Below are 27,750 nucleotides of genomic sequence, written 5' to 3' on the forward strand. Positions count from 1 at the left end.
CTACGACACCATAGCAAAGTTTACACACTGTGTCTACTTGATCCACGTCTGACTCCGCGAAGCCATAATGTTTCCACACCACTTAAGTTTTTTTTTTTTTACCTCTCTTTTCAACCAACGGCAGTCCACTCCTCTCCAAATAACTTCTGCTTAGCTTTCCGAGCTTCCCTCGGGTCCTCTTAATTGTTGTGACGCGTGTTCGAAATGCAGAGCAGTGCGCTTGATTTGCCACATGGAGCAGCGCGAGAGTAAAGCATGAGGGAGGGGCTAATAATCGGCTCAGTCATTTTTAATGATCGTTGAAAGCCCAGATCGTAATCGTGATTAGAATTCGATTAATTGAGCAGCCCTACCTGCAATTTGTAGCTTTTAGTCACTGTTTGGTGCTGGTTTCAGCTGTACAGAGGACTGTGTATATCAGTGACATTTGTTCAAGCTGGTTTATCAGTGATTTTTTTTCTTTCTTTTTTTTTGGCAGGAGATTATGGTGAATACACCAGTCTTTTTTCCATCCTAGTATTTTTACATCGAGAATCCTGTTTCTATCCCACTCTAGTTATAGTTCCAGGTTTCCAAATCCAGTAAACTGTTGGGAAGAAATGCAAATTGCTTTTCTTTCTTGGGGCGGTTGACTCTGCTTTTAGCATCTTTTATTTATTCAGAGAGTTGGTATGAGGTGACAGAGCAAAAAGAAACGAGGATGAGATGTGGAGCCAAACCCAGGTCAGCAGAGGAGCTCGGGGCTCCGGAGGATGCATCCATTACCGTTCAGCGATCTGAGCGAGAGGAGAATACATTTCATGTAAATGGGCTGCCATGACTTTCTACATATTTTACAAGTCTGTTTTAAAAAAAGATGTCGCTGCTGATGTTCAGCTGTGTCCACATGCTGTTTAGAGGGTCAGCAGCCTGATGGCTCCCGAGTGTGACGCCGACTGTGTTACATGTAGCAAGGGCCCAAGTAAAGGTCATTAATGTATGGCTATGATAAAAGAAAATACTGCTTACATGTTTAGGTGGAGCTAATTTTCTTTTTTCCTTTTCCACAACCTTCCTACTTTCTCTCCTCAGTGATGGTCGGGTGGAGGTGCTGGGAGGGGGCAGTCTACAAATTTCCAACCTCACGGAGGCAGACGCTGGGCTCTACACCTGTGTTGCAGACAATTCCAACACCACCATTGAAGCCCAGGCCCAACTCACAGTACAAGGTACCTTTATCAGCCTGTATTGTCCGCTTCCTGGTTTAAAACCAAAGGTCCGAACTGGATATCAAACCATACGGGAATATCACAAATGACCCATTTATTCTGAATGTCACTACAAGGATTAAAACATCCTAGTGTGGTTACAAGTCAAAGCGGCAACACAAGCTAAATTAATTCACAGATTAGAAATTAGTGTGAAGCAGCAGCACGCGAGGTTGCTTTAGTTACTAAGGAGAGTGCAGTGGAGAGAAGCTGAGCCTCTCCAGCTTCGACTGAACTCTCAGACCATCCTTCATCACCGAAAACAGCCTCATCTCATCTGATTATGTTTGGGAATGAGCTTATTAAAAGCCCTTCGGACTCATATCCCAGAAGCGAAACAAAGCCACTGAGAGCTCAGGATGAAATGAAATGAAACAAAGTGGATTTCTTGCATGCAAGCTATGCAGAGGTAGCGGTTTCCCAAGCACGTGGCTCAGTCCTGTTGAAAAAGGATATGCTCTTGCAGACACACATAGGCAGTGTTGGCAGTGAATATTTGCCACGGAAGCGTTCGTATCCGTCGATATCTGCTGTGTTTTTTTCTTTCTCCTCATGTCATTCATCTCGTCAGAGGAATAACAGAAGTATTTGAGGTGCGTACCAGACACTAGAATTAGGAAGGACTAGCTGGAATAGAACACAGAAGCAGTATGTAATACAATTTATCTTTATCTGTGTCTTTATGTTATTATTTTTCAGAGGATCGCATCCGTTGTTGAAACTACCCGAGAATCCGCTCTGTAATCAGAGTTTATGTTGGTTAGAATAATGCACGTGAATCCCACATAGCCCATGTGTATTTGTATGCTTTTCCCCGACGAGGCGAGTTAACAGGATTTGGTGTGAAATAACTTTAAAATGGGGGAAACAGCCCGAGGCTCGTTCTGAAGGTTCATTGCATTTCACACACAGCCCCAATCGTGCCACGACTCCCAACCCTTTCTTCCCCAAATCCCTTCATCTCTTCATCACCCCCACCATCCACCACTCTTTCATCACTTCCCGTCGCTTACTGTGATTAAAGGAGACAGTAATGGAAAATCGGATCAGGTCACAGGAGGACATCTGACTTCACTCGTTTTTCTGTCCTCAAGTCTGTCCAGCGAATTCCCTCTGAAATCCTTCATGTTTTCAGCTCAACTCCCGCCCCCCCCCACCGCTGGCCTCCACTTCCACGGTGACAGGACTGGAGAAGATTGATCAGCCGGCTTGAAATATTGTTGAAAAACATGCGTCACTATAATAGAATAAAGCAGTTGGATTAGTTCCAGTGCTGTTGACTCACGGGGCTAATTGCGTTTGCTTCGTCCAGATTCATAAAGAAACCAGATTGTGGCATTGATTTGCTTCCTTGACAACAGAAGTGACCCCGGAAAGGTCAATTGTTTCCCTCAATAAGTAGTTGCGCTTGTAAAAGACACTTGGATCAATGTGCTATGAATCTATACTAACAACAAAACAATTTTTCCTATGACTGACTCCTTCTAAATTACCTTAGGGCCTCTTCAGCTGCAGTAACAAGAGGAAATTGTGTGTTTACGCGGCCAGTGGCTTTTCATAAACACTGGACAGTTTGTGCTGGAGAGGAGATCCAGACAGCCAGACGGGGATTTGATATGGTAAAGGACTGTTGGGTTTCGCCTGCAGAATGCTTCAGGGTTTGCAGTGCAGCTGGCACTCATCTGTGAAACTAGAGATGCATACAGATTCATGCACAACATTTTTTTGCATAGTGGTGCCAAAGAAAAGATTAGGTATGCACTTGCTCCACACACCTGTGTGCATTGTCTAGCTAATGCATAGCAGGTTCAGAAATTATTTGAGAGTCGGGGACTGTTAAATTTAATTTAACCCTCCTTGAATGTGATTGCCCATCCAGTATTTTTAGTCCTTAGATGTTTATTTTCTGCAGTGTTCAGCGAGGTTATCGTTAACACTAATTCACTGGGCCATATGAATATGCTTTCATGTGAGACTCTCCTATACACAGTGGATGCAATTTGAAATGGGGCACAAGCTTTATTTCGTAGTTTGGAGGAAACAGAAATGGCACAATTTAAATTCAGCTTTATATGACAATTAAAAGGAGCATGAGGTTAAAAAAAACTAAGCAAAACTGTGGGATCTGCTGGTAAAATATACTGCAAATGAAAGTCACTGCGTGGATTTAAATAAGCAATTACTGCAGTGGTTAATATGTTTTGGCTGGTAACTGGTTATTTAATCTTTGCTGATGCAGTGAGTAGCTTTTCATTTTTTTCTAAACAACCACATTGGAAGACACATCCAGTGTTCATGGAAAAGATGCCATTTCACCAAATTCTCTGCCTACATCAAGCAAACAGAGCAACTAAGAAGAATGCTGAAGCTGCTAAAATTAGGTGAAGAACTGTCTAATGCATTACTAAGACCTGGAACAGTGGATGGTGGTCAGCCGTCATTTCTGAGGAAGAAATGTGATTCTAAAAAAAACATTTGATTGGATAGCACTTAAGTATGCTGGAAACAAATCATACAAAATGTATAGCAGAACTCAGAGCTATGTTATAACAATAAAAGTGAGACTATTTACATACTTGCAATGTGAAGATGAGTGTAGCCTATGTAGCCTTATCAGTGAGGTAATCTGGGAAAGAAAAGAGCAGACAGATTGGACTTTGCAATGGAAGGATAATCTGGTCATGTGATGTGATGACTCCACAGTTCCCCTGTTTCAGAGTGGTGGGCGTATCAGGTAAGAAGAAAGGTGGATGGACTGATGCAGCCATCATGCCTCATATCTACTGTACAAGCCTGTAGGGGCAGTGTTATAATCTGGAGTTGCTGCAGGTTTACTTTCTGCAAGAGTAAGTGCCCAAAAAATGAAGTCAGCTGACTACCTGAATAAACTCAATAGTTTTTCTGTCAATGGATTCTTTTTCCTCCCTGATGGCTATATTCCAACACCATAATGCCAGGATTCACTGGGCTCAGACTGTGAAAGAGCAGTTAAGGGAGCACGTGTACTGGCCACCACAGAGTCCAAACCGTGTCCCCACTGAGAATCTTTGAGTGCTGGAGAAGACTTTATGTTGTTAGTGTTAATTGATTTTTAGTTTTTGATTGCACTTTGGAAAGATACGGTTTTCCCATCGGTTGTTAGTGAAGAATATATGGGTTGCAAAAAGGCCCATAAACACTTACTTGGTTTGAGCATGCCATTACGCAGAAATGATATTGTATTTACATGCTGCCTCGTCTGGCCTCATTCTGTTTCTAGTTAATCCAAGTACTGTCTGTGTAGCCAAAGCCTGTAATAGCTTATACCTCTGTGCCATAAAGCTCCAATGTTCACTGTTAACACCATGTAACTGAGAGACATCGGTGGCTGGATGATATCTGGGTTTCACTGTAATTTTACACTGTATTTCACTCCATCCTGCTGCGGTTAAAGCTCATCAGTGTACCAAAGGAGTGTGTGAAAAAAGTGTTTTCATGTAGTGTTTTGTTTCTAATACATGTATGTGTACGTCTCAGCATGGGATTACACTGAGAAATAGTAGCCTCTACCTGCGATACTTTTACAGTAGAGGTCCAACAAATGTAAAAAGTGTACATTGCGCTGTTTGCTTCTTGAGACAAAATTTCACCAGCTTGTACCAAGCAGTAGTCCATTTATGATTCAACAGACGGTACTCTATACTAAGAAAACTGTAAAAAAAAAAAACACTATCTATTGCATATCCTGCAAATCTTACAGCTGTGGACAAAGCAAGGAAATAAACAAATATATGTCTTTTCAATTTGTCACCACATACAAAAAGAAGCTTTCAAAGCGATACTGTCAGCAGCTGTCACACATAAGCAATGGCTGTCTGAGAGCAGTGTGCTCCCTATCTGTCTTTTTATGAAATATAATCAAAGTGTCAGTGAGTTAAAGGGGATTCGAGTTAGAGAACTTTTACAGCAGTACAACTCCCAGCAAGACAGGAAGTTTTAAAAAATGCGAGCCTCTAAACAAGTGTTTACAGTAACGTTTAGCTCAGCTTTCCACTTGAATCACATCATTGGACCCTTCACAGAAACAAGTGTCAGCACCCTTGTATGTGTTTGTGGGATAACTGCGAGTTTGTTTGAGTGTGTGCTCTGCTCAGTATGATTTTGTTTGACATCTCAGCCTCTGTTAGAACTGGCAAGAGGATAAATGAAGCCAAAGGAGGCAGTAGCTTTTCATTATGGTCTTGCATTGCAGGGGGCACCACCCAGACCTGGACTTTCTATATGGGTGTGTGTTTTGTGCAGGACAAAAATAGTTTCCCCACAAACGTACAGTATATGTTACCAGTTTTATGAGGCTTCTTGTCAGTGGCCCTCATTTATGGTATCATCATGCTATCAAGTTAATTGGTCTGGCCTGTAAAAGACTCTTTCCCAAAGGCTGAGCACTCTGGAATGTTTTTACCATGTTACAGAAATGGATAAAAATAGCAACGAACATACAGACGTGCTCAATTTACTCCTTTTATTATAAAAAGGATTTTTTTTTTTTTTTAAGTAAGTCACTGAAGGTAATGTGAAAAAAGCTTCACAAGACTTAATTTTTATGGGCAGGGCTAAATAAAGAGGTTTGTAGCAGCCAGATCTGCTAATCAAATACATGTGATTAATTCATTGTCTGCAGTTGTGAGCACCTTTATAAAAGCAGAAGTCTGGGCAGGTTGGATCATTCAGGTGTGTTTACACAGTGCCACAATCTTCCCAGAACTGGATGTCCCAGGAAATTCACCCCAAGGTCAGACTGTGCAGGAAAAAAAAGAGAGCAAGAGAGTGAAAGAGAGACAGCTCCATCTCAGACTCTACAGGCCTCAGTTAGAATGTTAAATATTAAATTTCCTGAGACTACTGTTAGAGTTGTTAGCAGAAAGCCTTTTCTCTCCAAAAAGAGTATAGTTACATGTGAACAAACCACAAGACTTCTGTAATAATGTTTTTTAAACAGATGAGACCAAAGTGAAGATGTTATGCACAGTGCCGTGTTCATCTCGGCACAAATGCCTCCTATAAACCGTCAGCACGGTGGGGGAGGGGTGACGATTTGGGCTTCTTTTGCAGCAACAGGGCCTGGGTACCTTGCAGTCAATGAGTCAACCATGACCTCTGTATACCAAAGTATTCAAACGTGAGGCCAGCTGTAAAACTTCCACCCAAATCGGGTCATGCAAAAGCACGATGATCCCAAACACAGCAGTAAATCTGCGACAGAATTGCTGAAAAAGAAAGAGTGGAGATGTTGCAATGGCCCAGAGTTCAGCATGCTGTGATGCAATCTGTGCATAAACAAATTACCTCAACCCTCAATGAGCTGAAGCAGCCTTGTAACGGTGAGCAAGCCAAAATTCCTCCACGATGATGTGAAAGTCTGATAAAGTCATACGTACAGAAACCGTTAGGGGACATAGTGAATCATGGAGTGGACTTGGTTATGAAAACTTTAATGTTCATATGACTGTATGTCACAACTGTAAATGCTCGGCAGAAAACACAGTTCCATTGAGCCCTTCTACTCCCCACCAGCAAAGGCAACGTATGCTCAAAGTATTTTTTTTTTTCAAGGAATAGCTTTCTCTAAATGATGCATTGAACGTTATAAATGTGATCAAATCTGCTGGGTGCTTTGGCACACAGTCATCCTGCTGCCCCTGCAGCCACTTGCAGTTACAACTCGTCCAAAATAAAACAGAAACTTTCCATTTAGCTATTTAAAGAATGCTAATCTAATAAAGGGAAACACCCCTAACACAAACGCGTTTTCCTTTTTTCTTTTTTTCATAGCAGCTGTTATCTTATCCTCTTTCTGACTCCATTGTACGCCTTCCAGTTTAACCATTGTGTTAGCTTCTCATGTGTGGATACAGGAGCCACTTCTCTGACCCTTGGAGGGCGTATGGAGGAAGCATAGCCATAGCTAGGTGTGGCTTTTGTAGTCTAACTTGTTGCTTATTTGGCTCTTAAAATAGAAATGTATTAACCAGCTTAAAAAAATGCATCTATTCAAGTCGTCCCAACCAAAAATGTAGTCATATTGACCTCCCTTCATTGAGAAATGAGCTCGACACAAATATTTTCCGTAATAAATTTGTTTCCTTTTGCTCTTCTACTGAGATCATTGCCATGACAGTAATTAAATTTACATAAAACATAGCAGACCAAGGTTGATGCACCCAATTGCCAGAGATTCTCCTGTAACAGCTGACAACAATAGCCCAGTTTAAAGCAAAGCGTGCATATGCATTGCGAGTAAATCATCAAATTAGTTCTCTATTTTGTTTTCCATGCGCTCGGAGCACTTCCAATTGAAGGTTGAGTAGCAACAGCAATCTGTTTGAGCTCTACTGAGAATTGCTCTGAAATGAAGGCAGAGCAGACTCCTTCCTCTATGCACCACGTTTGCAAGCCCCGCTTTAGCATTTCATTGACGCACTCGTGCCTGCGCTTTCGCTCAGTTGTTGTTATATCAGAAAAATCCACAGATTGAAGTCCTACTCTATGACTCTTCCTCTAACAAGACATTATTATCTGCTCGCTGACTTGGAATGCAAGCACCAAGCATCCCTCTTTCAGCCTTATTGCTGAAGCTGTTTGTTTTGGCCAGGATTAAGAGTAAAGCTGTTATCTTTGGAAGAGCAGGAGGGGTAATTAGTGCAGTCCAAGCTTGACTTGCCCTCAGAGTAAACCCAGACTGCCCAACACTGTTTTTTCACTTCAGGAAGCTAACTGGACTCTGGCCAAGGTATCAGAGTGGTAAAATGTCTTGAATTTTTGTATCCTTTCGCTTTAAGACATAATATATTTACTGCTGTGGCTTACATTTTATGGGATATATGCTGAAAAGTGATTTATTTCACCTTTTGCGTCATCTCGGGAAGCAGCTACAGTACTTTCTTTAGTTCTTTGTGTTTGATATATGTATCAGTACAAATAGGTTTTTCTCCCTCTCTATGACTCAGTTCAGTTTACTGAAGCTTTAAGTAAAGCTATCTCCCCAGAATCCCTTCAGGAATCCTGTGGGGTTTTGTTTTAACAAGCTCATAGCAAGACACGCACATGACCTTTTTGTGGCCCTCTTTTAGTAGTTCACTGGAGTTGGTGCAAGTCTGCATTAAAGCTTCTTTTACTAAGCTACCGGCTCGAGAGATAATACCAGCCCCGAAGAGCTCGTATCGCACTTCCTCTGGCTGGTTTCCCTCCTTTTACATTTGTCTAGCTGTTTATTTCCTCTCCCATTTGTTTCCAGTGTCTGCATTCCCTTTAGTTGTTTTTTCTGTTTCTGTTGGGTTTCTCTTTCATTACAGAGTGGTATTTATGCTCCAAAACAGGGCAGCCTGTTTAGAGATATTCCAGCTGGTGGAATTTAGCATTTGTGTGTGTTTGTATATGCGTGTGTCTGTGAGCCATAGACTGCGGGAAAACGTGTTTATGAACCACTCTGGATTTGGACCGATCGCATGGATCTTTTGTCAGCTCCTCTAACCAAAAAATCCAGCTTTGCTTGAGAGTGTCGTTTATGAGAAATGGGTGAGCTGCAAAATCGTTGCACAGCCACCTGTTAAACAAAGAAAACGCACCCAAAACACACACCCTTTGCTCCACACAGGCACCGTGGGGAATTTTCCATATAGACATTGTACCACTGTAAAAACAGGCTGCCAATTAAAGGTCATCAGGCCTGCTGTTGGACTGACACACATTTCCCTTACCCAGCCCTTAGCTATATTGGTGTATTTAGACATTTATAGTCTTTCCTCAGTCCAAAAGGTTCCAAATGTCAGAACACCATTTAGAGAAAATGGTGCATGTCTGCTCAGATGGAGGGGAGTTGGGGGGTAAAGATGGAGAGATAGGGAAGGAAGATTAAGAATCAGGAAACAATTGGAGACAAAGTGTAACAGAGAGAGAGGGAGAGATAAAGAGAGCTGCAGGGCACCAGCCACCATCAAAACCTGTCTCACCAGCAAATCTTTATAGGAGGCTCTGCTACACACACTGATACAGACATTCCAATATGAACCAAACACCCATATGAATGTGGGGAGTGTGCACAGGCTGAGACAGCGTTGGATGTACAGAAACATATGTTTGCATGCATAAGCAAGTGCTTAGACACACACACCCACACAAGAAAGAAAGCAAAATCGACCCACTCACACATCGCCAGCGGGGGAGGACGCAAACCCAGTTATGTACAGCATATAGCAGAAGTAATAAGGAGACAAAACAAGTATCCTGGCATGTTTAAAAATTCCTATCCAAACATTATTCAGCCTTCCACGCAAACACAGACTCACACTGACTCGGTGGTGTCTCAGCCTCGTGTGTCCCCGACACACCAAAGCAAACCAAGGATTCCACCTGACTGTGCTGCGCGCATACTAGAGGCAAATATCCAGGGGACACCACACTGTGAAGCACATTATTCACAGCTCACACGCCTCCCTGCAGGGAACACACGCAAACACACACACACACAGGTGGATACACTCTTGTGCACACGCAGACACACACAGATCGGGATGATGTGGCTGTCTTGCCAGTCAAAAACTGGCAAGACAGCCAATAGTCAATAGACAGTCAATAATAACCTCAGAGGCCCGCGGAAAACCGAGATGCTCATTAAGAAAGCAGAAGGAAGGTTTCAGTATTCTGTGGCTCTGTGTGCCTGTTTTGTGTTTGACCCGAGCTCATACTGCACCAGACTACAGCAGAGCACTTTTTTTGTGTTTGCTTTTAAAATAATTTTCAGCATCAACCTGGAAAAGAAACTCCACACCGTGCTTTATTGGTGAACTTGAGATAATACTGCACATCTTAAACTGGAGGGTTTATTCTCCAAGTGTCACGCGTGAACTTGTTGCAGTTGAAAAACCGTTTGAGGCCATGAGCATTTTAAAGGCCACGTGATGCGAGCATTGAACAGAGTTTGTTACCAAAGTAGCATTTAGCTCGATTTTTGTTTTGACCTTAGAAGTATACGCTCCTTACATAAATGAGAGGGATGCGGAAATGTGTTTGAAAAAAAAGAAAATCAATGAAACTTCAAATGTTTGGCAGATGTAATAATTCCGCATCAGTTTATGTAGTTGTAGTTGCAGCATTGTACCAGACAAGGTAAGGAGGCAGGAAGGCGGACCTGCGCGTCTTTTGGCTCTGTGTTTTTAGATAGCCGTGGCTTTGTGTGCAGCTTCTGTCGAGTTGTGTCTCTCCCCGCCTTTGCTCCATGTGCTGTGTGTAGAGCATGGAAATAGCAAACAGATGGGCAAAGTGCATTTCAAGGTCAGGGAAATACAAAGTCGACACAGAACCCAATGTGTCCCGTAGCTCCAGCGCTCCAATAAGGCCGTTATTGTTAAAGAAATGTGTGGTTTTCTTTTTCTTTTTTCCTTTCTGGTTTTAATTACAAAGAGTCTTGAACGCCTTTCTAGCGCTAAATGCTTTCCCCAGCAGTATGAAGGCTAATCTGTTAACTTGTGTGTTACAGTAAATTAGCCCGTGTTACATCAAGCAGATGAAGATTTGACCTCACAGCCTGCTGCTGACTAAAGCCCAAAAAGAAGAACAAAAAGAAAGGACCTTATCCGCCCACTGCAACTAATATCCAATCAGCTCCTGTGAATAGTCGCAAAGTAGATGCTAATAACCAGCCATCACCGCGCCCAGGAGGCTGATGGCAAATCATGACACGCAGCCACACAATAACAATACAGTCATTTAAATTGTGGTCAACGAGGTCGATGCTTATCAGAGGACGCACGGGTGTAGCTGCAGCGTATACGCACGTGCACACATAGTCCGTCTTGCCCTCTTCTCACAACACGTACAGTCCAATTATAGAGAGGGGACGGGGCCCGGGCCCTGCGCTCCTGGTGACCTTGTTCCAGGACAGATTGATGAGGCACTGTATCGCCCCAGCAGATCAAATAACTCCTCTCTGGCCCTCATTAGCAGGACTAGGGGAGTTCGGCTTAGCCGGTGTAGTGTGCTGACAGTACTGCGCTAGTACCAAAGTAGCTGCCTTTCAACCAAAATTGTGTGAACCGTGCAGAAAATAATTAGCTTGTTGCTGGATGACACTGTTTACTGTTTCTACTCTCTCTTGGCTGAGAGTTTAAGGGGAAGCATGAAATAATTTCATCTTGTTCCTTTTCCAGCAAAGGCCATTTTCAGCGACGTTTAACGTTCCTTGTTAGTTTTGACAGATTTCACAAAGAAAAGGTTCAATCATTAAATGTAAGTTTTCCTTTTTTCGTGTGGACTCCACAGTTTCCCCGCAGTTCGTGAAGCGGCCGGCCAACATTTATGCCCACGAGTCCATGGACATCATCTTTGAGTGCGACGTGTCGGGGTCACCGGCTCCCACGGTCAAATGGGTCAAGAATGGAGACGCCGTCATTCCCAGCGATTACTTCAAAATAATTGTAAGTTCATTCAGTGCTGATGTGCTGCCTTTTTTATTTTTTTCTTCCAACCTTTCCTTCACCAGAAGTCATTGCGAGAGTTTACATCATCGGAGCGTCACGAGAAAGAGTAGGAAATTGATTAGAACTGCTGCTTGCATTGATACCTGTGTATGTTTGTTATTCCAATTCCCTCTTTTTTTTCTTTTTTTTTCCCTTCCTGCTTTGTAGGAGGACCACAACCTGCAGATTTTGGGTCTGGTCAAGTCAGACGAGGGCTTCTACCAGTGCCTGGCAGAAAACGATGCGGGCAACATCCAGTCCAGCGCCCAGCTTATCATCCTGGATCCAGGTATGCCAGACCTGCTGCTAGTGTGCAAATAAGATATTTTCCTCAAGCAGATAAAATCAATTGGTACTTGAGGAAATAAACACAAAAGCTGTGAATTGATGAGATTTTTTTAACAACAAAACAATCAAAGGCAGCAATGACTCAATGAAAGCAATGAAATTCACCGTGTCTGATCGGTTTTGCTCTGGCAGGCTAGATTTGGAAACATCAGTGGCATTCGGACACAGTGATTCTTGTGTTTATTTCTTAGCCTTTAACAGCTAAACCTCCATATGAATCATAGCCGCTGGAGCTGGACTTGTTTTCCCTGAAACTGCTTTAGTATCCCTAATGAAGTACAGCAGTAGGTACATGCAGTTTATTAAAGTTCCAGTCTCATGTCTGGATTTTTTTTTTTTTTTTTAGAGAGAGCAATAAAAGAAATAATCTCTTCAAAAACACCCTTTCAGCAAAGGCTTGAAAAACGTGAGCTGTAAAGTTGGGGTTTTCTGTTGTCTGTACAGTTTTCCCTGTTTGCGAACGTCTGAATTCTCACAGCTGTGCACATCTGTGAAAGTGTGAAGAGTGACGGAAACAGAAATAATACCACTGGGAACTTGTTATACCAGAGGTGGCTCAAAGGGAACAGAAGTATATCTGACGGTTGCTTTGCACAAAGTCCATTCCACATCTAGCGTCACAGAAATGCCTCGCTGCTTGACCCGAGCCCTTTACAAGGCTGTGGATATTTTGTCTTTGGACATGTAAGGTGCTTTAGGTAAACATAAGCTCCACATGCTGTATAAAGTGAGAAGCTGCAACATAGCCAAAGACGAGCTTCAAACATGAAGTCCCGTGAGCTTTAGAGTGCAAGGCAGCAACTAAAGCAGACACTTAAGGACAGTGGCTACAGTTGCTGAAAAGTACAAAGTGCCTCCAAAAATAGAAGCTAATGCAGAGGGAAAAAATGTTAACATCCCAGTTCTTGAGGTAGTTTTGTTTCATTACCTCTGATCTTTAGAGAAAATGTAATACAGCTTAAATTTGCCGTCATTTGCACGGTCATAATAATCATAGTCTAACCCACGGGGCTAGTGAAAACCTCGCCACAGTCCTCGCAAACAACGACAACTTCAAGACCATAAACGAGGCGCATTTTCTCTGAGCGGCGTAATCTAAATAAAACGAGGTGGAAAATGAGAGACAATAAAGCGACGGGGGCAGTGAAGGCGAAAACAAACCCTAATACAGCAGAGATCAGAAGTTGTTCACGTAGCCTTTACATTGTAATCGTTGCTTTACTGCTGACTCGTAGCGTCCCTTTCTCTCGAGGAAGATGGCGAAAATTTAATCAAGCGTGAACCCCCCCCCCCCACTTACTCGAAGCAGGTGGCTAATGAATTAGCATAGCAGTGTCCAACCGGTGGCACCTCCAGCTGTGTCATCCCCGCCGACTGGAGGACATTAAGTCAGAAATAATGATGACCTGCAGCTCATTGTGTATTTGTGTTTGACACCATTGATAAGGGTCTGCCTACTTTACATGGCCTCAAGTCTTTTTATCTTTTCTTTCTTTTCTTTGACTTGAAGATAAATGGGATGAATTACAGAGGCAGCTGGCCTTGTACATGAGGTCCGCCCTGAGCACGGCTTTGAAGAAATTAATCTCTGTTTAATCCATAAATATCACAGGGAGTCTTTTCCTTTTGTTACCGTTCTGATTGCGTACATCTGTCTTGGTCACAGTAATGCTAATCCAGACACACTTACCCCAAGAAAGCTTTCCAGCTCCCTGATTATTCATCAGGTTATTATCCCGACTCTCATCTGATGTATGTAGGAAATAACAGTCTCCATGGTACTGTTCATTTTTATTCTGCAAATCGTTGACATTTTGCGCCTGTATAGACGCATCCACAAACACTGTATCAAAGTAATTTCCCCTCTCAAAGGTGCAATCTGTGCCTGCAAATGGTTAATCAATGGCAACGTGTTTAAAATCATCTCATTTTCTGCACCTATTTGTGTTTCGCGGTGACGGCTCTGATGAATGAATCTCAGTAGACTCTAGTAAAGTCGTATCTTTCTCCTCGGTGTCTCCTCTCTCTCCTCCTGAGCTGCGGCGTGTGCAGGCCTACTCTTCCACACCCATCTGTCACCTTTTTCTCGAGGCCTTCCTCTCACTGTCTTTCACAGCCACCTGCTCTCTGTGATAATGATAATCCAACACACTGAGCTTTGTGGTAATTGTGCTGTACTCAATATAGTCCCCTTATATGGCTGCCCCTTCACAGCTGGACATCTCCTTCTGCTCCGTGCTGCCCCTTTGTGTTTACCGCAGTCAGGTATTCCCGCTCGCACCTGCCAGGCTTGAATCATCCTGAAACGCGGCCAGGAAAACACCCCGTCTGCCGGCTGCCTTGCAGTCGGCGAGATAAGCCAGGGACTTGCCACAGGGATAAAGTTGTCTTCACCCAACAGGGAAATCAATGGGGTGAACTGCATCTAAATACCCAGCGGCTGCAAGTTGGCTAATATTCATTAGTGGCCATAATCTTTGCGTCTTGACACTGCCAGCTGCAGTTAAATCTAGCTCCACTGATGGCTGCCACTCGTGGGTGTTTGGAATGGAAAAATGTCAGCTGTTAGCATATGTATAGCATTTTGGCAGTTATTTATAGTGATTCGTCCTCCACATCGATACAGCTGGCTCTAGTAGTTTACAGCGAGCGGGTTTGTGTGCATGCTGCATAAACAAAGAGAAGCTTTTTAAACAGATTTTCACCTTGCTAGGTAAAAGCTTTGAAAGTTGCAGAGGTTTGGTCAAAAATCGGGACCTCAGCCTGCAGTCCTAAACCAATTTTGTGCACATTCCACAGTCGTGTGCAATATAGGTCAACTAGTTGCAAACAGATGTGGTTCAACTGGAGCTGAAATACCAAAAATGGAACTCGAGGGGACCTAATTGCACGGAGTAATGCAGTCTGAGTAAGTGGCTCTTAATGTCCCTTGTAAAGCTGCCACATTCAGACTTGTTGTTTTCTGGAGGCGCTGGAAGCTCCAAGTAGCTGTGCTCGTCAGAGTCATTACGCACTGTCAGCGAAAATAAAGCTACGGCGAAATTGTTTGCCTCCTCACAAACTACATCCTCACAAAATAATTAACAAGTCTGCATATGTGTACCAGTGCTGTTTGTTTTCTCCCACCCCCTCCTAATTGTAAGTTTCCTGAGGTTTATTACATTAAATCCAGATCACATGTACAATAACTAGATAAGAAATGACTGATCTAATCACAAAATGTTCTCACTAAGTGTGTGAGTCAACAAGTGCTGAGGGTTTTATCAAATTCCCGGCAGACTGGCCCGTGCTTTCCTCACAAATTATAAAAATACATCCACTAATGATTGCGTGATGACTCTATCCTGGCATTTTTGATATTTGCCGTCCACAATTATATCTTACTGTCGCATGGGGAGCGACTGGTCCGCTGCAGAGGATGTGCCCTTTGAGGAATTATCATCTCAAACCATCTATTGACAGTTTCCAGCCCTTTTCAAACACATTATTAGTTTATGAGTTGAGTGTTGATGTGCGATAACTGCAGTGGGTGGCACTTAGAGCTGGGAGGGGAAATGGCTCATGTTTTTTTGCTGTTTTTAACTTTGAAGTAGAATTCCTAGACGAAGCAGTTGTTTATGTGATTGCCATCTTTGCGCGTACCATACAAAAAGACTGTGATTGAAGTTTAAACTAGTCCAAGTTTCACAATGTAGTTGCTTTTTGTGTAGTTTTCGCCGATGCAGGGAGGACCGTATATTTTATTTTCAAGTTTTGAATTAGATTTGTGGATGAAAGAGACATTTAGGGTTTTTTGTTTGTTTGCTTTTTGCAGATTGGGATCTTTAGCTTGTCTAAGTAGATCCCCACTTGTCAAAAATTGCAACTTCATGTGTAAAATGCAGAGAGATCTACACTCAGCGCTAGCAAACAAAAGAAGTAGATGTTCTCCTCTGCTGTTTGCCCTTCAGTTCATATCTTTAGCTTGTTTTGAAGTTTGCATAAATTCGAGCTGCGCCCCCATTTGCATGCGAATACTCACATTTGATCCTTCCACATGCCCTGCCGGCTTCAATCTCGAAATACTCTTTCATGACTTTTCTCTGTCCCTCTGTCTCTTCTCTGTTCCCCTCAGCTCACATGAATGTTTTAACATTTTGCCTCCTAGTGACCAAATCAAGTACTTCACTGGAGAGCCTGAAAGCTTGTTTGGATGCACCAAGCTCTGAGAGCTCATCTTGTTTGAGGTGCAACTGTTACAAGTGAATTTCATACAAATGAATGGGGGAGGAGGGGGTTACACAGTCACACACTTCAGGTTACACAGTTTAAAAACATCAGTCGCTGTGCAGTGCTGTGCAAGACGGCTCCATGAATTTTACATCCTTTCTCCTGTAGGCTAGCACTCCTAGCCGTGTTTCAGGTCGTGTTATGATGAAAGGAGGATGACACTCTATTCCTGATGCAAATGTGTTTATTCAAGCTTTTGTTAAATTCAGAGCTTAAACAGGCCTTGGTTCCTTTCAGCGTTTCCTTCACCTTCATCCTTTATCTGACACTGCAGCCATTAGTCTCCCCTCCCCCTGCCGTAGACCTGTGGCAGCCAACAGAAGAGTCCTGCCTCCCCTCTGATCAGGGGTAGCAGACCCCCATTGAGAGATGGCGATGCGTCATCGATGCCTGAGTGCTCGCTGTGTCCCCTGAGCTTCCTCTCCCTCCATCACTCTGTACTTATGAGTGCAGGCAACAGACTTGTTGTCATGCTACGCTGACATGTGGGGGTGTCCCCTAAGTTGCAGTGATGATGGCTACATGAAGGGCCCAATGAGATACCTGAGCAGATATAGAGTCATTCTCACTGCAGCTTCATTAGTAAATATCAGTTAGGGAGGAGGGTTCACAGTAAAGAGACATTTGTAGAGCTGTTGGTGAGTCTCATCCTTTTTTAATGAGGCAAGGATGCTTAGTCCTTAAAAAAAAAGTCAGTTTGCATCATTTGGAAGGAAGTGGAAGTTTAACGCTGCTTCTGAACAAATTGGAACTAACGTGAGCCTTTCTGTCTAACTAAACCTGCAGGCTAGCTCAGGCAGGGAGCTGGAGCTGCACTATGGCGTCATGGAGGCTCGCGCCATGCCTCACTCTCCTCATGTCAAATACCGAAAATGCAGTCTGAATTAAAGGTGCAGAATTTCCAGAATCTCCCTCTGACATGTCAGCGCTACTGCGCCAGATGTGCACAGCTCCCAGCTGTTTCAGCTCATCCGCCACCCCAGGATGCATCTGTAGACTCCACGGGAGATGTTTACCCATCTCTCCCCAATTTTATACAGCGATGAACTGAATGTGTAAGAGTGGAGAACAGAAAATGCCTCCAACACCTTCTCCCTTTGGAAAACAAAACAAACCATAAATCAAACTTTAATTGTTTTAATGTTAATAAGAACATCGTTGACATTAAACAACTGCAGCACAAAAAAAACTATCCATAAAGCAAAGTTGTTAGACTCTGCTGAGTGTATACTAAGCACAGAATAGTCCAAGAAAGCTGTTTAGGACAGACTTAGTAGCCAGAGGCAATGCTGTTTACTGTGCGAACAACACAAAGCAGAGAATGCCCCAAATTCTTCCACCTCATGTTCTAAAGAGCTCTGAGAGAAGTTGATTTTTGCAGCAGTTTGTAACACAAGCAGACTCTCGTGTTATTGAGGCTGTACCGCTTTAGCATAAGGAGTCATTGTTTCCTCACAGAGCACTGATGCACATGAGAGATGGAGAGGAACACAGCAGCCTAGATCCGTTGTTGTACAGATGTGCACACAGGAAGGGTTTTATGCACAAATCTCTTGATGCTGAAGCTGCATTGTTGTTTAATACAAATTGAGAGGTACTTGAATTTATATTGAATTAAAGGCAGAGAGAAAGATGACAAGCAATACATTAAAAAAAAAAAGGAGGTCCCTAATGTACCAATACTGCTGGCAGTGTAGTGCACTGCAGTAACAGCTCGCGCTAGTAGCAAAGGAAGAAAACTAATGTGATATAGAACGTAAACATATTATGATTACACTACAAATGTCGAGTTTGAGGAGGCACAGCAGGGGAGGGGAAAAAACCCTCCCCTTAAACACATTTGTAACACCGAAGCCACAGGCGGACGATCCTTCCACTACATCGGCACCGGAGCACCACCCTTATTCCCTGTTCAAATCAAGGAGTGAGAATAGGCTGCTAAAAGACCCTTCCCTCCAGCCAGACTCCAGCAGCACTGAATAAAAGCTCGGGCCTACTTCAGGGAATACGGTGTGCTCCATCATCTGCTAGCAGGGTCACGGCCAGGCCAGCAGGAGCGAACGTGCAACACTGTCAGCATGTGAATGTGTCAGCTCGGCGCAGAGCGATGCGCTGTGTTTTCAGTTGGCACGGCCTGCATCGTAAGTGCAGCCTGAACACCAGGCACCGGTGTGAAAGTGTGACTGCTGAGCATATCATGTAATGCCGGGATGTACATGCATGTACACAAACGGTCGGCCCCGGCCTCACCGTATGGCCACAGGCGCAAACTAAATATGTTTCACCGACTGATCCACATAGACTCCTTCATAGCAGTTTGTTAAACCTAGCCTCTGATCACTACTCCAACTTGCTTTTCCTCGACTTCCTTTTGTTCCTACAAGACGCACAAGCGACTTCGTTTGTTGGCGCTTTATGAAATTTGGACTGTCGGTCATTGATTCAACTGTGTGGTAATATTTGAGGCTGCTGTTTTGTCCACAAATGTGGACAAATTTGCACAAAGCAAACATCCTATTATGATGAAGAGCCTGTATTGCGATTCAGCAGAAACGGAGATAAGAAGCCTAAATAAGGAGACTGTTGTTGCCACAAAGCATAAGCTAATAAAGTGTATCTGGAGGATGAAATTGCCTAGGGAAAAGAGGGGGGAGGGGAAAGAAAACTAGTTCTTTTCCCACATGAAAACATCAGTAAACACCAAATTTACCTGTTTTCCACCAGCCGAATTTCACATGCAGCACACGTAGCTGCTGCTTAGACGCTGCATGTGCTTTAGAACTACCTTATCGTTACACACAGTGTTACTGGTCGATTAAGCAAATATGATAATATTGTTGTTTTATTAACGGTGTTGTAGTTTTATTTATAAATTCTTGCGATTATGGAAAAGCAATCTCAAAACAAATTAAGGGACAGAGAATATTAATATTATGTAAATTTCTAAATTCTGCCTCATAGCGAGGTGCATTGAAATTCAAATTTGGGGATAAAGTCTTTAAATGTGCACACAGTGTCCTAAACTGAAAAACACGCAGATAAACACACACATACACGAGCGCACAAAATCTGTTTTGGCACACACAGACGCACACCACGTTAGTGATAGTGATTAGTGAATGCGTTTCCCCACCGGAGGCTGTAGGAAGCTGATCAGAGGGATTGTTACCTAAATTGATTGTGAAGAGCTGAAATCAGCCTCCACCAAATTGCTGTTTGTGCGGGTGCTGATGGCAAAGTAAGTGTTTGTGTTGTGGTTGTGTCTCTCAGGGATGGCGTTTGGCGCGTGTGTGTGTGTGTGTATTTACAGGCTGGGGCGCTCTCAGCACAGGCTGAACTTTTCTATGGGTTGTATTTACTCAAGCGTGGTGAAAGCTTTGCCTTATTTATAAATGCTCTGACGCCTCAGTGCTAACTGCAGAATGTTATGGGTGCCTATTTTCCTCTTGTTTTGCACGAGAAAGTTAAAAAAAAGGGATTAAAATAGCTTTCGGTGTACTTGCGTCAGCTCAGGTTTTGTTTGGGGTTTTTTTGAAGGTCAGTCTTGTTATCGAAGCCAGCTTGAGGCTCAACTGCACACGTGAGGGCTGGTTTTCACCAACACCTGCCCTTATCTACGATATAACACCGTCCACCTCCAACACACACACTCATCCAGGATGTCGATCTGATGTTTTTGGACGTGGACAGTCCTCTGGGTGCAGTAATTGAAAGTACCGAATGAGACGAAAACATCACTTTCCCTTCACACCCTTCCTTTAGCGGCAGGCGGCTGACCTCTGTGAGCGGCGCCACCAAAGCCGGAGCTCGTATTTTTCCTGTTAGCCTCCACAGCCCCCCCAACCTCCTCACTCAGCTGAGCCTCCCAGTTTCCATAAGCTAAAAGTAGAATAGTGAGTAACGTCACAGTGGGTTATGGACACCCCACTGCTCACTAGCGTAAGTGCATAGCTGCTTCTTGCTGGGCCTGTCCGAGGGAGGCGTCTTTATTGGTGGGAGTCTAATTAGCGGGCCTGTTTGTTAGTGAATCTCCAAAGACAGGGGGGTGCAGCTGCTCTCACTTCTCCCAACATCCCATTTGACCTTTTCAGGCCTTTCTTTGGTTGTTCAGCTCTACTCGCTTTATACATGAAATGCTGCTGCTGCTGTGTATACACACACACAAACGAGCCATAACGTAGAGCTTTCCTGGAAATCAATTACTTTATTCCAGGGCTCTCTCTGTTCCCTCGGAGAGGTTGTATTGTGTTTGTGTACCTCAGAGGTAATAAAAAACAAAGGCGCGCAGTGCAGAAAGAAAGCCCGTTTCCCGTCGTGGGCATCGGTGGTAAAATGCTCTGGAGATCCGCGGCAGCATCCCTGGCTGTTTTTGATCTGCTTGAAAGGCGAGCCCAGGAGACCTCTCGTCCCCGCTCTCATCCAGCATGTGGCGCACGCGATACATGTGTCGCAGATTTGAAGCGTGGAAGGTGGAGTGTTGTGCTGTATACCATAGCTGCACGTCTTCATTTGCATGCGGAGTCTGGGCGAGCAGATTTTAGCCTCATGTTCCTTCGTGTTTCTGTGAGTGTGTGCTAAAGCGAGGTGTTCAGGGGAACAAAGCAATCACACCCAGATTAACTCACCAGTGACTCAATGAACGTGTGTTGCATCCACACAGCGAGTGACTACTCATCGATATACCTGCCCCCAGTCAATTACAGCCATCATTTCCAAATAGCGGCGTTTGCTTTCTTTGACGTTGTAGGACCCTCTGGGTGTGTCTGTCTCTGTAGGGTGGAGAGTATTTAGCCTTCCACACTCTCGAGCGGGGATTGTCACTCTACTTTGTTTAAAATCTAAATTGTTAGTGCACCAGAAGGCCAAGAGGGGATGCAAACACAGGCATACCATCCAAAAGCGTGCCTCATAGGATATCTCCTACATGTTTGCGAAAAACCTGCAGGGACTCTGCACAATGTTGACTCGGGACGAGAAAAGTGAGATAAATGCAAAATTGAACAAACGTTGCCATTTAAAAAGGAAATCTCTGCAGGGATTCAAAGAGGCAGATTTTCCAGTGGATAAACTGGAAACACACAGAGGCCCTTCCGAGGTTTCAGCCGCCTGATAAAGAGACCGAACGCCTCTGTCCTATTAAAGCATTTAGTACATCACCACAGGGCATCCAGGTGTCCCATGGATCTGTCAGATGGGTCCTGTCGCATCCCACTCTGTCTCCTGCACCACAGGAGCGTTTGGGAAGAGAGCAGAGACGTAAATACATCTGCGACCCACTGCAAATGCTTCAAAACAGCACTCATGGTCTGTGTTCTCTCCACTTATCGAGGCTATTTTTTAAGGGGGGGGGTTCATAATTTTGGGCCTCGAACTTCTCTCTGTTAGCGTCATGGGTTTCTTATTTGCCTGACTTTGATGTGTCCCCTCTGTACACATGTGCATATGTTTTTTGAGATTGGTATATGTGTCTTTTAATTGGTGAGACTTCTTTATTTCCTGGGAAAAGTGCTGGATGGGAGTGAACATGCCCTAGAAAGCGGTGGAGGAAAAGGGAGAGGAATGTGGAGGCGATGCTGTTTGAGATTTTTTTTTTTAACAGAATAAGTTTGAGACTTTTTCCTTTCTGAATTATGTCAGTGAGTCAGTCTTTTTCCTGAGATTCGAGCTACGCTTTAATCTCGACTGTTTCTGATTAGAGGGAATGCGTGCAGTTACCAATACACTCCACCCTTCAGCAATCCAATACTGAATCTCTGTCACGTCCCCCTTGGCTAGTGATAAGGTGTCAGGATACAAGTGCAAGAAAGGTCCCAAGACAAAGATTATATTCCTAACTACGGGTGTCCCTGTAGTGGGCAGGCTGGCTTGTTATTATTTTCTCTCTTTTATTCTTTTCTTCGCTGATGAGTGTCTCGTATTTTTATTGTTTGTGTCATTGGTTTTCATTTATTGCTGTATTGCTTGTAAAGCAAGAAAATCTTTTTTAAAAATGGAGTTTGTTATTGTTGTCGACAGGGTAATTGAAAGGAACCGAGGGGACTCCAAAAAAAAGAATGCTTGGTCAGACTTTTCCTCGCTCTCGCTCATTTCCCTCCTCCCCTCTCACGTCTCTCTTGAAACATTTGTCTTCTCCTTCTGACTCTTTCCTTTGTCGGTGCGTTAAGGAGCTGCTCAAATGTCATGAGCTGTCAGGCTTGCTCATCTTTCCTGTCTTTTCTTTAAAGAGAGTGAAGGGAGAGCAGAATTTATTTAAAACAAAAAACAGCCACAGTTGTCACTAGGAAAGAAAAACGATTCTTCTTCTTCTTCTTCTTCTTTTTTTTTGTGGCTACATTTACTAGAGAACCAATAAGAGTGATCCAGTTTGCAGTTGCTCTGTTCTTACTTACAGTTCCTTTTACATTTCAGAGAATTAATGTCTCCACGGATTGTTTTTGTCTTTGTTCAGCGGAAATTTCTTCTAGTTCTTTGTAATAACCTTCGGGCCTACAGATAGGCTGTTCGGTTTTATCATAATGCGACTACTCCGTGTTTGCATAAAACATGACAAAGGCTGTCATTTTTATTTACTTTGGCTTTCATTTCTTTATTGAAAATGGCAGTGTAGTGTAGATAGGGACGGGACATGAAGGGAGAGAGAGAGAGAAGGGGGGTGGAGGGTGATGTGGAACTGATGACTGGCAGTTTTAATTGACTGTCTTCTTTGTGATGCTGTTCTGAAGACTCTCGACTATGCTTTTTGAGTACATTGTTCTTCTTCTTTTCTCGGCCAGATGAAAGTAGTGACTCAGTAATGGACCATTAGCACTGTGCTACATCAGTGTCTTACGCCGTCGTCATTACCGAACTACATTAGACATGGAAACCAGGCCTGAGAAAATCCATTTTGCAAGAGCCTGGTGTGGCTTGCTGAATTCCTTCTGAAAAGGCTATCTGTAGTTACAGTGCTGTGTGTGCTTCCTGCAGACATTCATTAGGTTTCCGTTCTCTCGGTAGAGGTGTGTAAGGCTGAGCCGGTGAGTTAGGCTGGCTCTCTTATCGGTGAACTCGGACCAGTTTGATGGAAATGCAGCTTTGCCCAGCGACGCTCACAGGGATTATGATGTTGGCAGCACAAGATAAAAGTTATGAGCCTTTAGTCAGAACTTTCACACCGCTCCATTTCTTTATTTCTGAAACGTGTTTTGCTTCCATTGAACGCTAAGACGACCCGTTAAGCATGTCTTTGTCCCAGTTGGGTTTTTTTGCCTGGGTTACCCAGATTATTATGCAGATCTAAAGTAACCTTCCTCGTTAAGCCTTAATGCCAGTAATTCATTACCTATGGCACGGAGACTAATGACACTATTAATCAGCTATGAATAGAGCTCGGCAATAGCAGTGGGAGGCTGACACCTTCTTACTGTAACAATCCCAGGCACACATGTACAAGAGAGATTGTCAGAAGGACACCGAAAACTGCCCAGCATGTCAATTACCTACGGCGGACACGGTGTATGAAGATGGAAGCCGCTCGTAATGATTTTATTTCCTCGCCCTTGTCTGATCTGTGAGGTGGTCTTGATTCTGTTTGTGCTTCAAACTGAGATAACCTCGAAGTCCACACTGGGCAAGAGTACTGATGGACAAATTCGCTCGCTAAAAGAATTATGGCGTTGAGCAGAGTGCAAAGGCAGTGACCTGTTTCCTGTGTCATCTTAGGAGACAATCTTAGACCTATTAAAAGCCCGTTTTCCTCATTTTCTGCAGACATCAACAACCAGCCAACAACTAGTTAAGGTTAATAAAGTTGAGTTAAAAAAAAAAAAAAGGAAAAGAAATAAAACAAGGTCCAGATATGCATTTCTTAAAGCTGAACTCATATTCTCTTGTGACTTATTCTTCTGTTTTAATCAAGAAGTTGTGGCTCAACAGGGTTCAAAGCAAAACTGACTAATGTGAAGCAAATGTTGCTATCCGACTTTGCTTTTGAAGTTCTTTCAAACAGTTATCATTTGAGGGAAAGGAGAAGGCCTTTAAAGGCATATTTCATTGCTATATAACCATATGTGTGTTGGAATAATAGTAATATTTCATATTTAATATGTGAGCTGGAGCACAGCGTGAGGTTATCAAGCAGGGCCCTTCTGGTTACTATGAAAGAGTAGCATATCTTTTGCCTTCCAAGCTTTTAATCCTTCTTTCCTGAAGATATGGCAAAATTAGTATGCACATTAAAATCTCTAAATTGTTAATTCCATTGTATTCATCTCAATAAATTAATTCTACAGACTCAAGGGACTCATAGATTATTGCCTGCAGGACTTTATTTTTATACAACCTGAATCTGGAAGCAGAATTACTAATTTCCTGTGGATGTTGTCTTTATCTCATCTTCCAGCTGAATTGTATCTTGTTCATAGAATATTCTGAGGTTAAAACTTTTTGAAATATGTCAACAATGAGTCATTCCATTCACAGTATTTGCCGGGAGTTCCTACTTGCGCTGTGTTTCTGGGTTGTACTCTACTGCGTTCAGATTTTTGGAATTCAGGAAGCGCTTCCCTATTAAGAAACTGAGCCTTTGGTGATTCGGTGAACCTGGTTCGAGTTAGATGGCGGTAATTCTGATGCTTGTGCGTGTGCGAGACGCTTTATAAATGGGGATAATTATTCAGCATCTGGTCATTTACACTGCAGTCAGAAAGTATTAGGATGATAATGTGTTTTTCATTGTTGCTGGCACTACTCCAGCAAACAGGATTTGAAATGAAACCGTGGCGTTGAGGCTGAAGTGCTGACTTTCAGCTTTAAGCTTGTTTGAGGCTGTCATTACCTTTGCTTGGTGAAGATTGAGAGACGGCTGGGTTGTTTTTTGGGGGGTTTTCTTCACCACTTTTAGAACAAGAACCCTAATCGCAGGGAAAAGGCAGCCAGTGTTTTTCTAAATGGTGTAAAATAGTTTTGGCTGGCCACTGGAGTTCAAACAATACTGGATTTTTGTAGGGTAAGGCAAGGCCTCATCACTCAGCTGACCTAAATCCATCTTTTCAGATGAGAATGAATAAAAAAAAAAACATTCCTGAAATGTGCAAGAAGCGGCCCTCCACATATCCTACACAAGGTGTCGTGCTGATGTCTGTGACTTTAACGAGAGTTTGGATTTCATAGACAGATATCCAAATTTGGGCAACAGTACCTTTTTTTTTTCTTTTTTTTTTTATTGAGTGTAGATGTAAACAAGCTAAAATTGAGCCTGACAATCTGTTTATTTCCCAAGTACTGGAGCATGCTACAAATTCAACAGCAGTTCTTTAGAGCATTACTCGGTATACACAGAGCCCATAAATACGGAGTTGAAGCTAAAGTTTCTTGAGTGTTTATATACAGAAAGTGTATACAAACAGTGTCATTTTTCTTTGGGGGTGGGTCAGAATCTTCTATATCATATGTTGGCTTTTATATGATCACAGAAGTCGGTGAACTCTTTGATACGTAAACAAATTCTGAAAGCCAAATTAGCGGTTAGTCCACATGCTGTGACAGATAAATATGCCAGCAGCCGCTTTCCATTCCATCGCAATTTCTCCGGTAATAACACACCGTTTGAGCACAGCACTTGCCATGCGCCTTTCCTATATTTTCAGCCTTGCCCTCCAGTCCGTTTCCCCCCGACCTGCAAACAAATGGAAATGTCATACGGACTAACATTCTTTCCGTATGGTTTTGTTTCGCCTGCTTGCCAGGCAAATGGAAAGCAGATCTCACGAGGTCCGACCGCAGATTGTTCCTCCGAAAAGGAGGAGGAAAAAAGAAAAACACACACACGCACTCGAAATGAAATCACAAACATTTCTGTGGCTTGGCTGTGGAATGCGACGACAGAAGTGCTTCAGCAGCATCGTTAGTTATGAGAAGCTAAAGTGAGAGGGGGGGTTGGGTTAGTCCGAAGCTGTTTTACTGTAAAATAAAAGTCAGACGGCCACGAGACGACTTTGTCCCTGTCACGACAAAGTGTCTCTCCTTGCAGAAATGCAGTCCAATCATTCATTTTAATGCCAATGATTGGCAGGAAAGCCACTGATGGTGAACGTTAAGTGTGTGACACTATGTTCTGCTCCCACTGCCCTTGCATTAGACAGGTGTGTGTAGATCTGCATGTGTAGTCCCTCCCTCTTTGTCAGCTTTGTGAGTGTAGTAGAAGTGTTGTATTGTGGTTCCTTGTCACACCAAGAGTCTTTTTTTTTTTTTGTTACGTTGTTGTTATTTTGTTTTTTCTTTTTTTTGTTTCCTCCCTTTCTTTCGTTCCACTTTCATTTCCATTTCAACTCCTCTCCTCAACCTGCTCCTTTTGGGCACCTCTGCACAATATTTCTCCCACCCGACCCCGACATGCTACGGCTGTCTCCCTCCCGGTCTCCCTTGCTCTCATCCCACCATCCCTCCCTCCCTACCCCCTCCCAACCCAAAGTCGTAGCCCTGCCCTCTTTCCCTCCCCCTTCACTGACTCCTAACACTACTGACCATGTAACACCAGGCTCCAGAGGTGTAGGCAGTCCAGCAGGGCCTACCTCCTCGGCCCCCCGAGACGTCGTGGCTTCGCTGGTGTCCACTCGCTTCATCAAGCTGACCTGGCGTCAACCAGCCGAGCCGCATGGGGACGAGTTGACCTACTCCATTTTCTACAGCCAGGAGGGCACGAGCAGGTAGAACGCACACTTTCCTGGAGGGGGTACTAATACACGCACACGACTGCTGGCATCAGCACATTGCTCAAGTACACACACTCAGACCACTGAAATATCTTATTCAAGAAGTTCAGTCACTTAAAGCAAAACCTCCTTCTTAAACAAATATAAACCCCAAAAAAACCCAAAAACAAATGTTCAAATACCATGCTCGCTTTCCCCCCCAAATAGTTCTGTGGTAAATTTCTCCCAGCTTCACAGGCTGAGGATTTACTGACTGAGAATAAAATTTAAGAAGCTGAGAGGATTTTCCACAAGTCTTCTTTTTTATGTCTTCTCTGTAACATGACTGTAAGCAAAAGCAAACCTTTAATATACATAATCTGCAAATACGTGGAGCGTACCGATAACTCAGCGAGGTTGTAAACTAGGTCTCCCGGTCCTGCTGCCAACAGGTGAGCTGGTTAGTTTATAGACCAGTGCCAGCATTAATTTAGCAATCATGCCAGTTTCTGCTCTAGTTTCTTTCTCTCCTCTGCTCTGTTTTTGTGTGTGGAGCAGTGATACAGACGTGCATATGGAGCAGAGTAAAGGAGTTGCATGAAGATAAAGTTAGTGCAATGAATACCTCCGAATGTTAATCCATCAAGATGTTTTATTTTAAAGCTGCTCCCGTTACTGCGGATTTTATATTTTCCATTCCCACTTAAAAAAAAAATAAAAAAC

The 27,750-nt window shown here is 43.3% G+C and overlaps 1 protein-coding gene across 12 annotated transcripts in view; it reads left to right on the forward strand.

Annotated features, from left to right (window-relative positions):
• The window catches only part of neo1a (neogenin 1a), a 162,517-nt gene that overhangs the window by 103,876 nt on the left and 30,891 nt on the right, over nt 1-27,750 (forward strand). For 9 of the 12 annotated variants that reach the window (XM_082526439.1, XM_082526445.1, XM_082526437.1 and 6 more), the window contains exons 5-8: nt 1,072-1,208; nt 11,544-11,698; nt 11,909-12,029; nt 26,808-27,042. In XM_082526439.1, coding sequence (XP_082382565.1) covers nt 1,072-1,208; nt 11,544-11,698; nt 11,909-12,029; nt 26,808-27,042 — 648 coding nt within the window. The remainder of the gene's footprint in view (nt 1-1,071; nt 1,209-11,543; nt 11,699-11,908; nt 12,030-26,807; nt 27,043-27,750) is intronic. The other 3 variants (XM_082526447.1, XM_082526448.1, XM_082526440.1) reach the window with 1 other exon arrangement.

The sequence above is a fragment of the Aulonocara stuartgranti genome, assembly GCF_965226115.1.
Source record: "Aulonocara stuartgranti genome assembly, chromosome: 1".
In the NCBI taxonomy this organism is placed as follows: Eukaryota; Metazoa; Chordata; class Actinopteri; order Cichliformes; family Cichlidae; genus Aulonocara; species Aulonocara stuartgranti.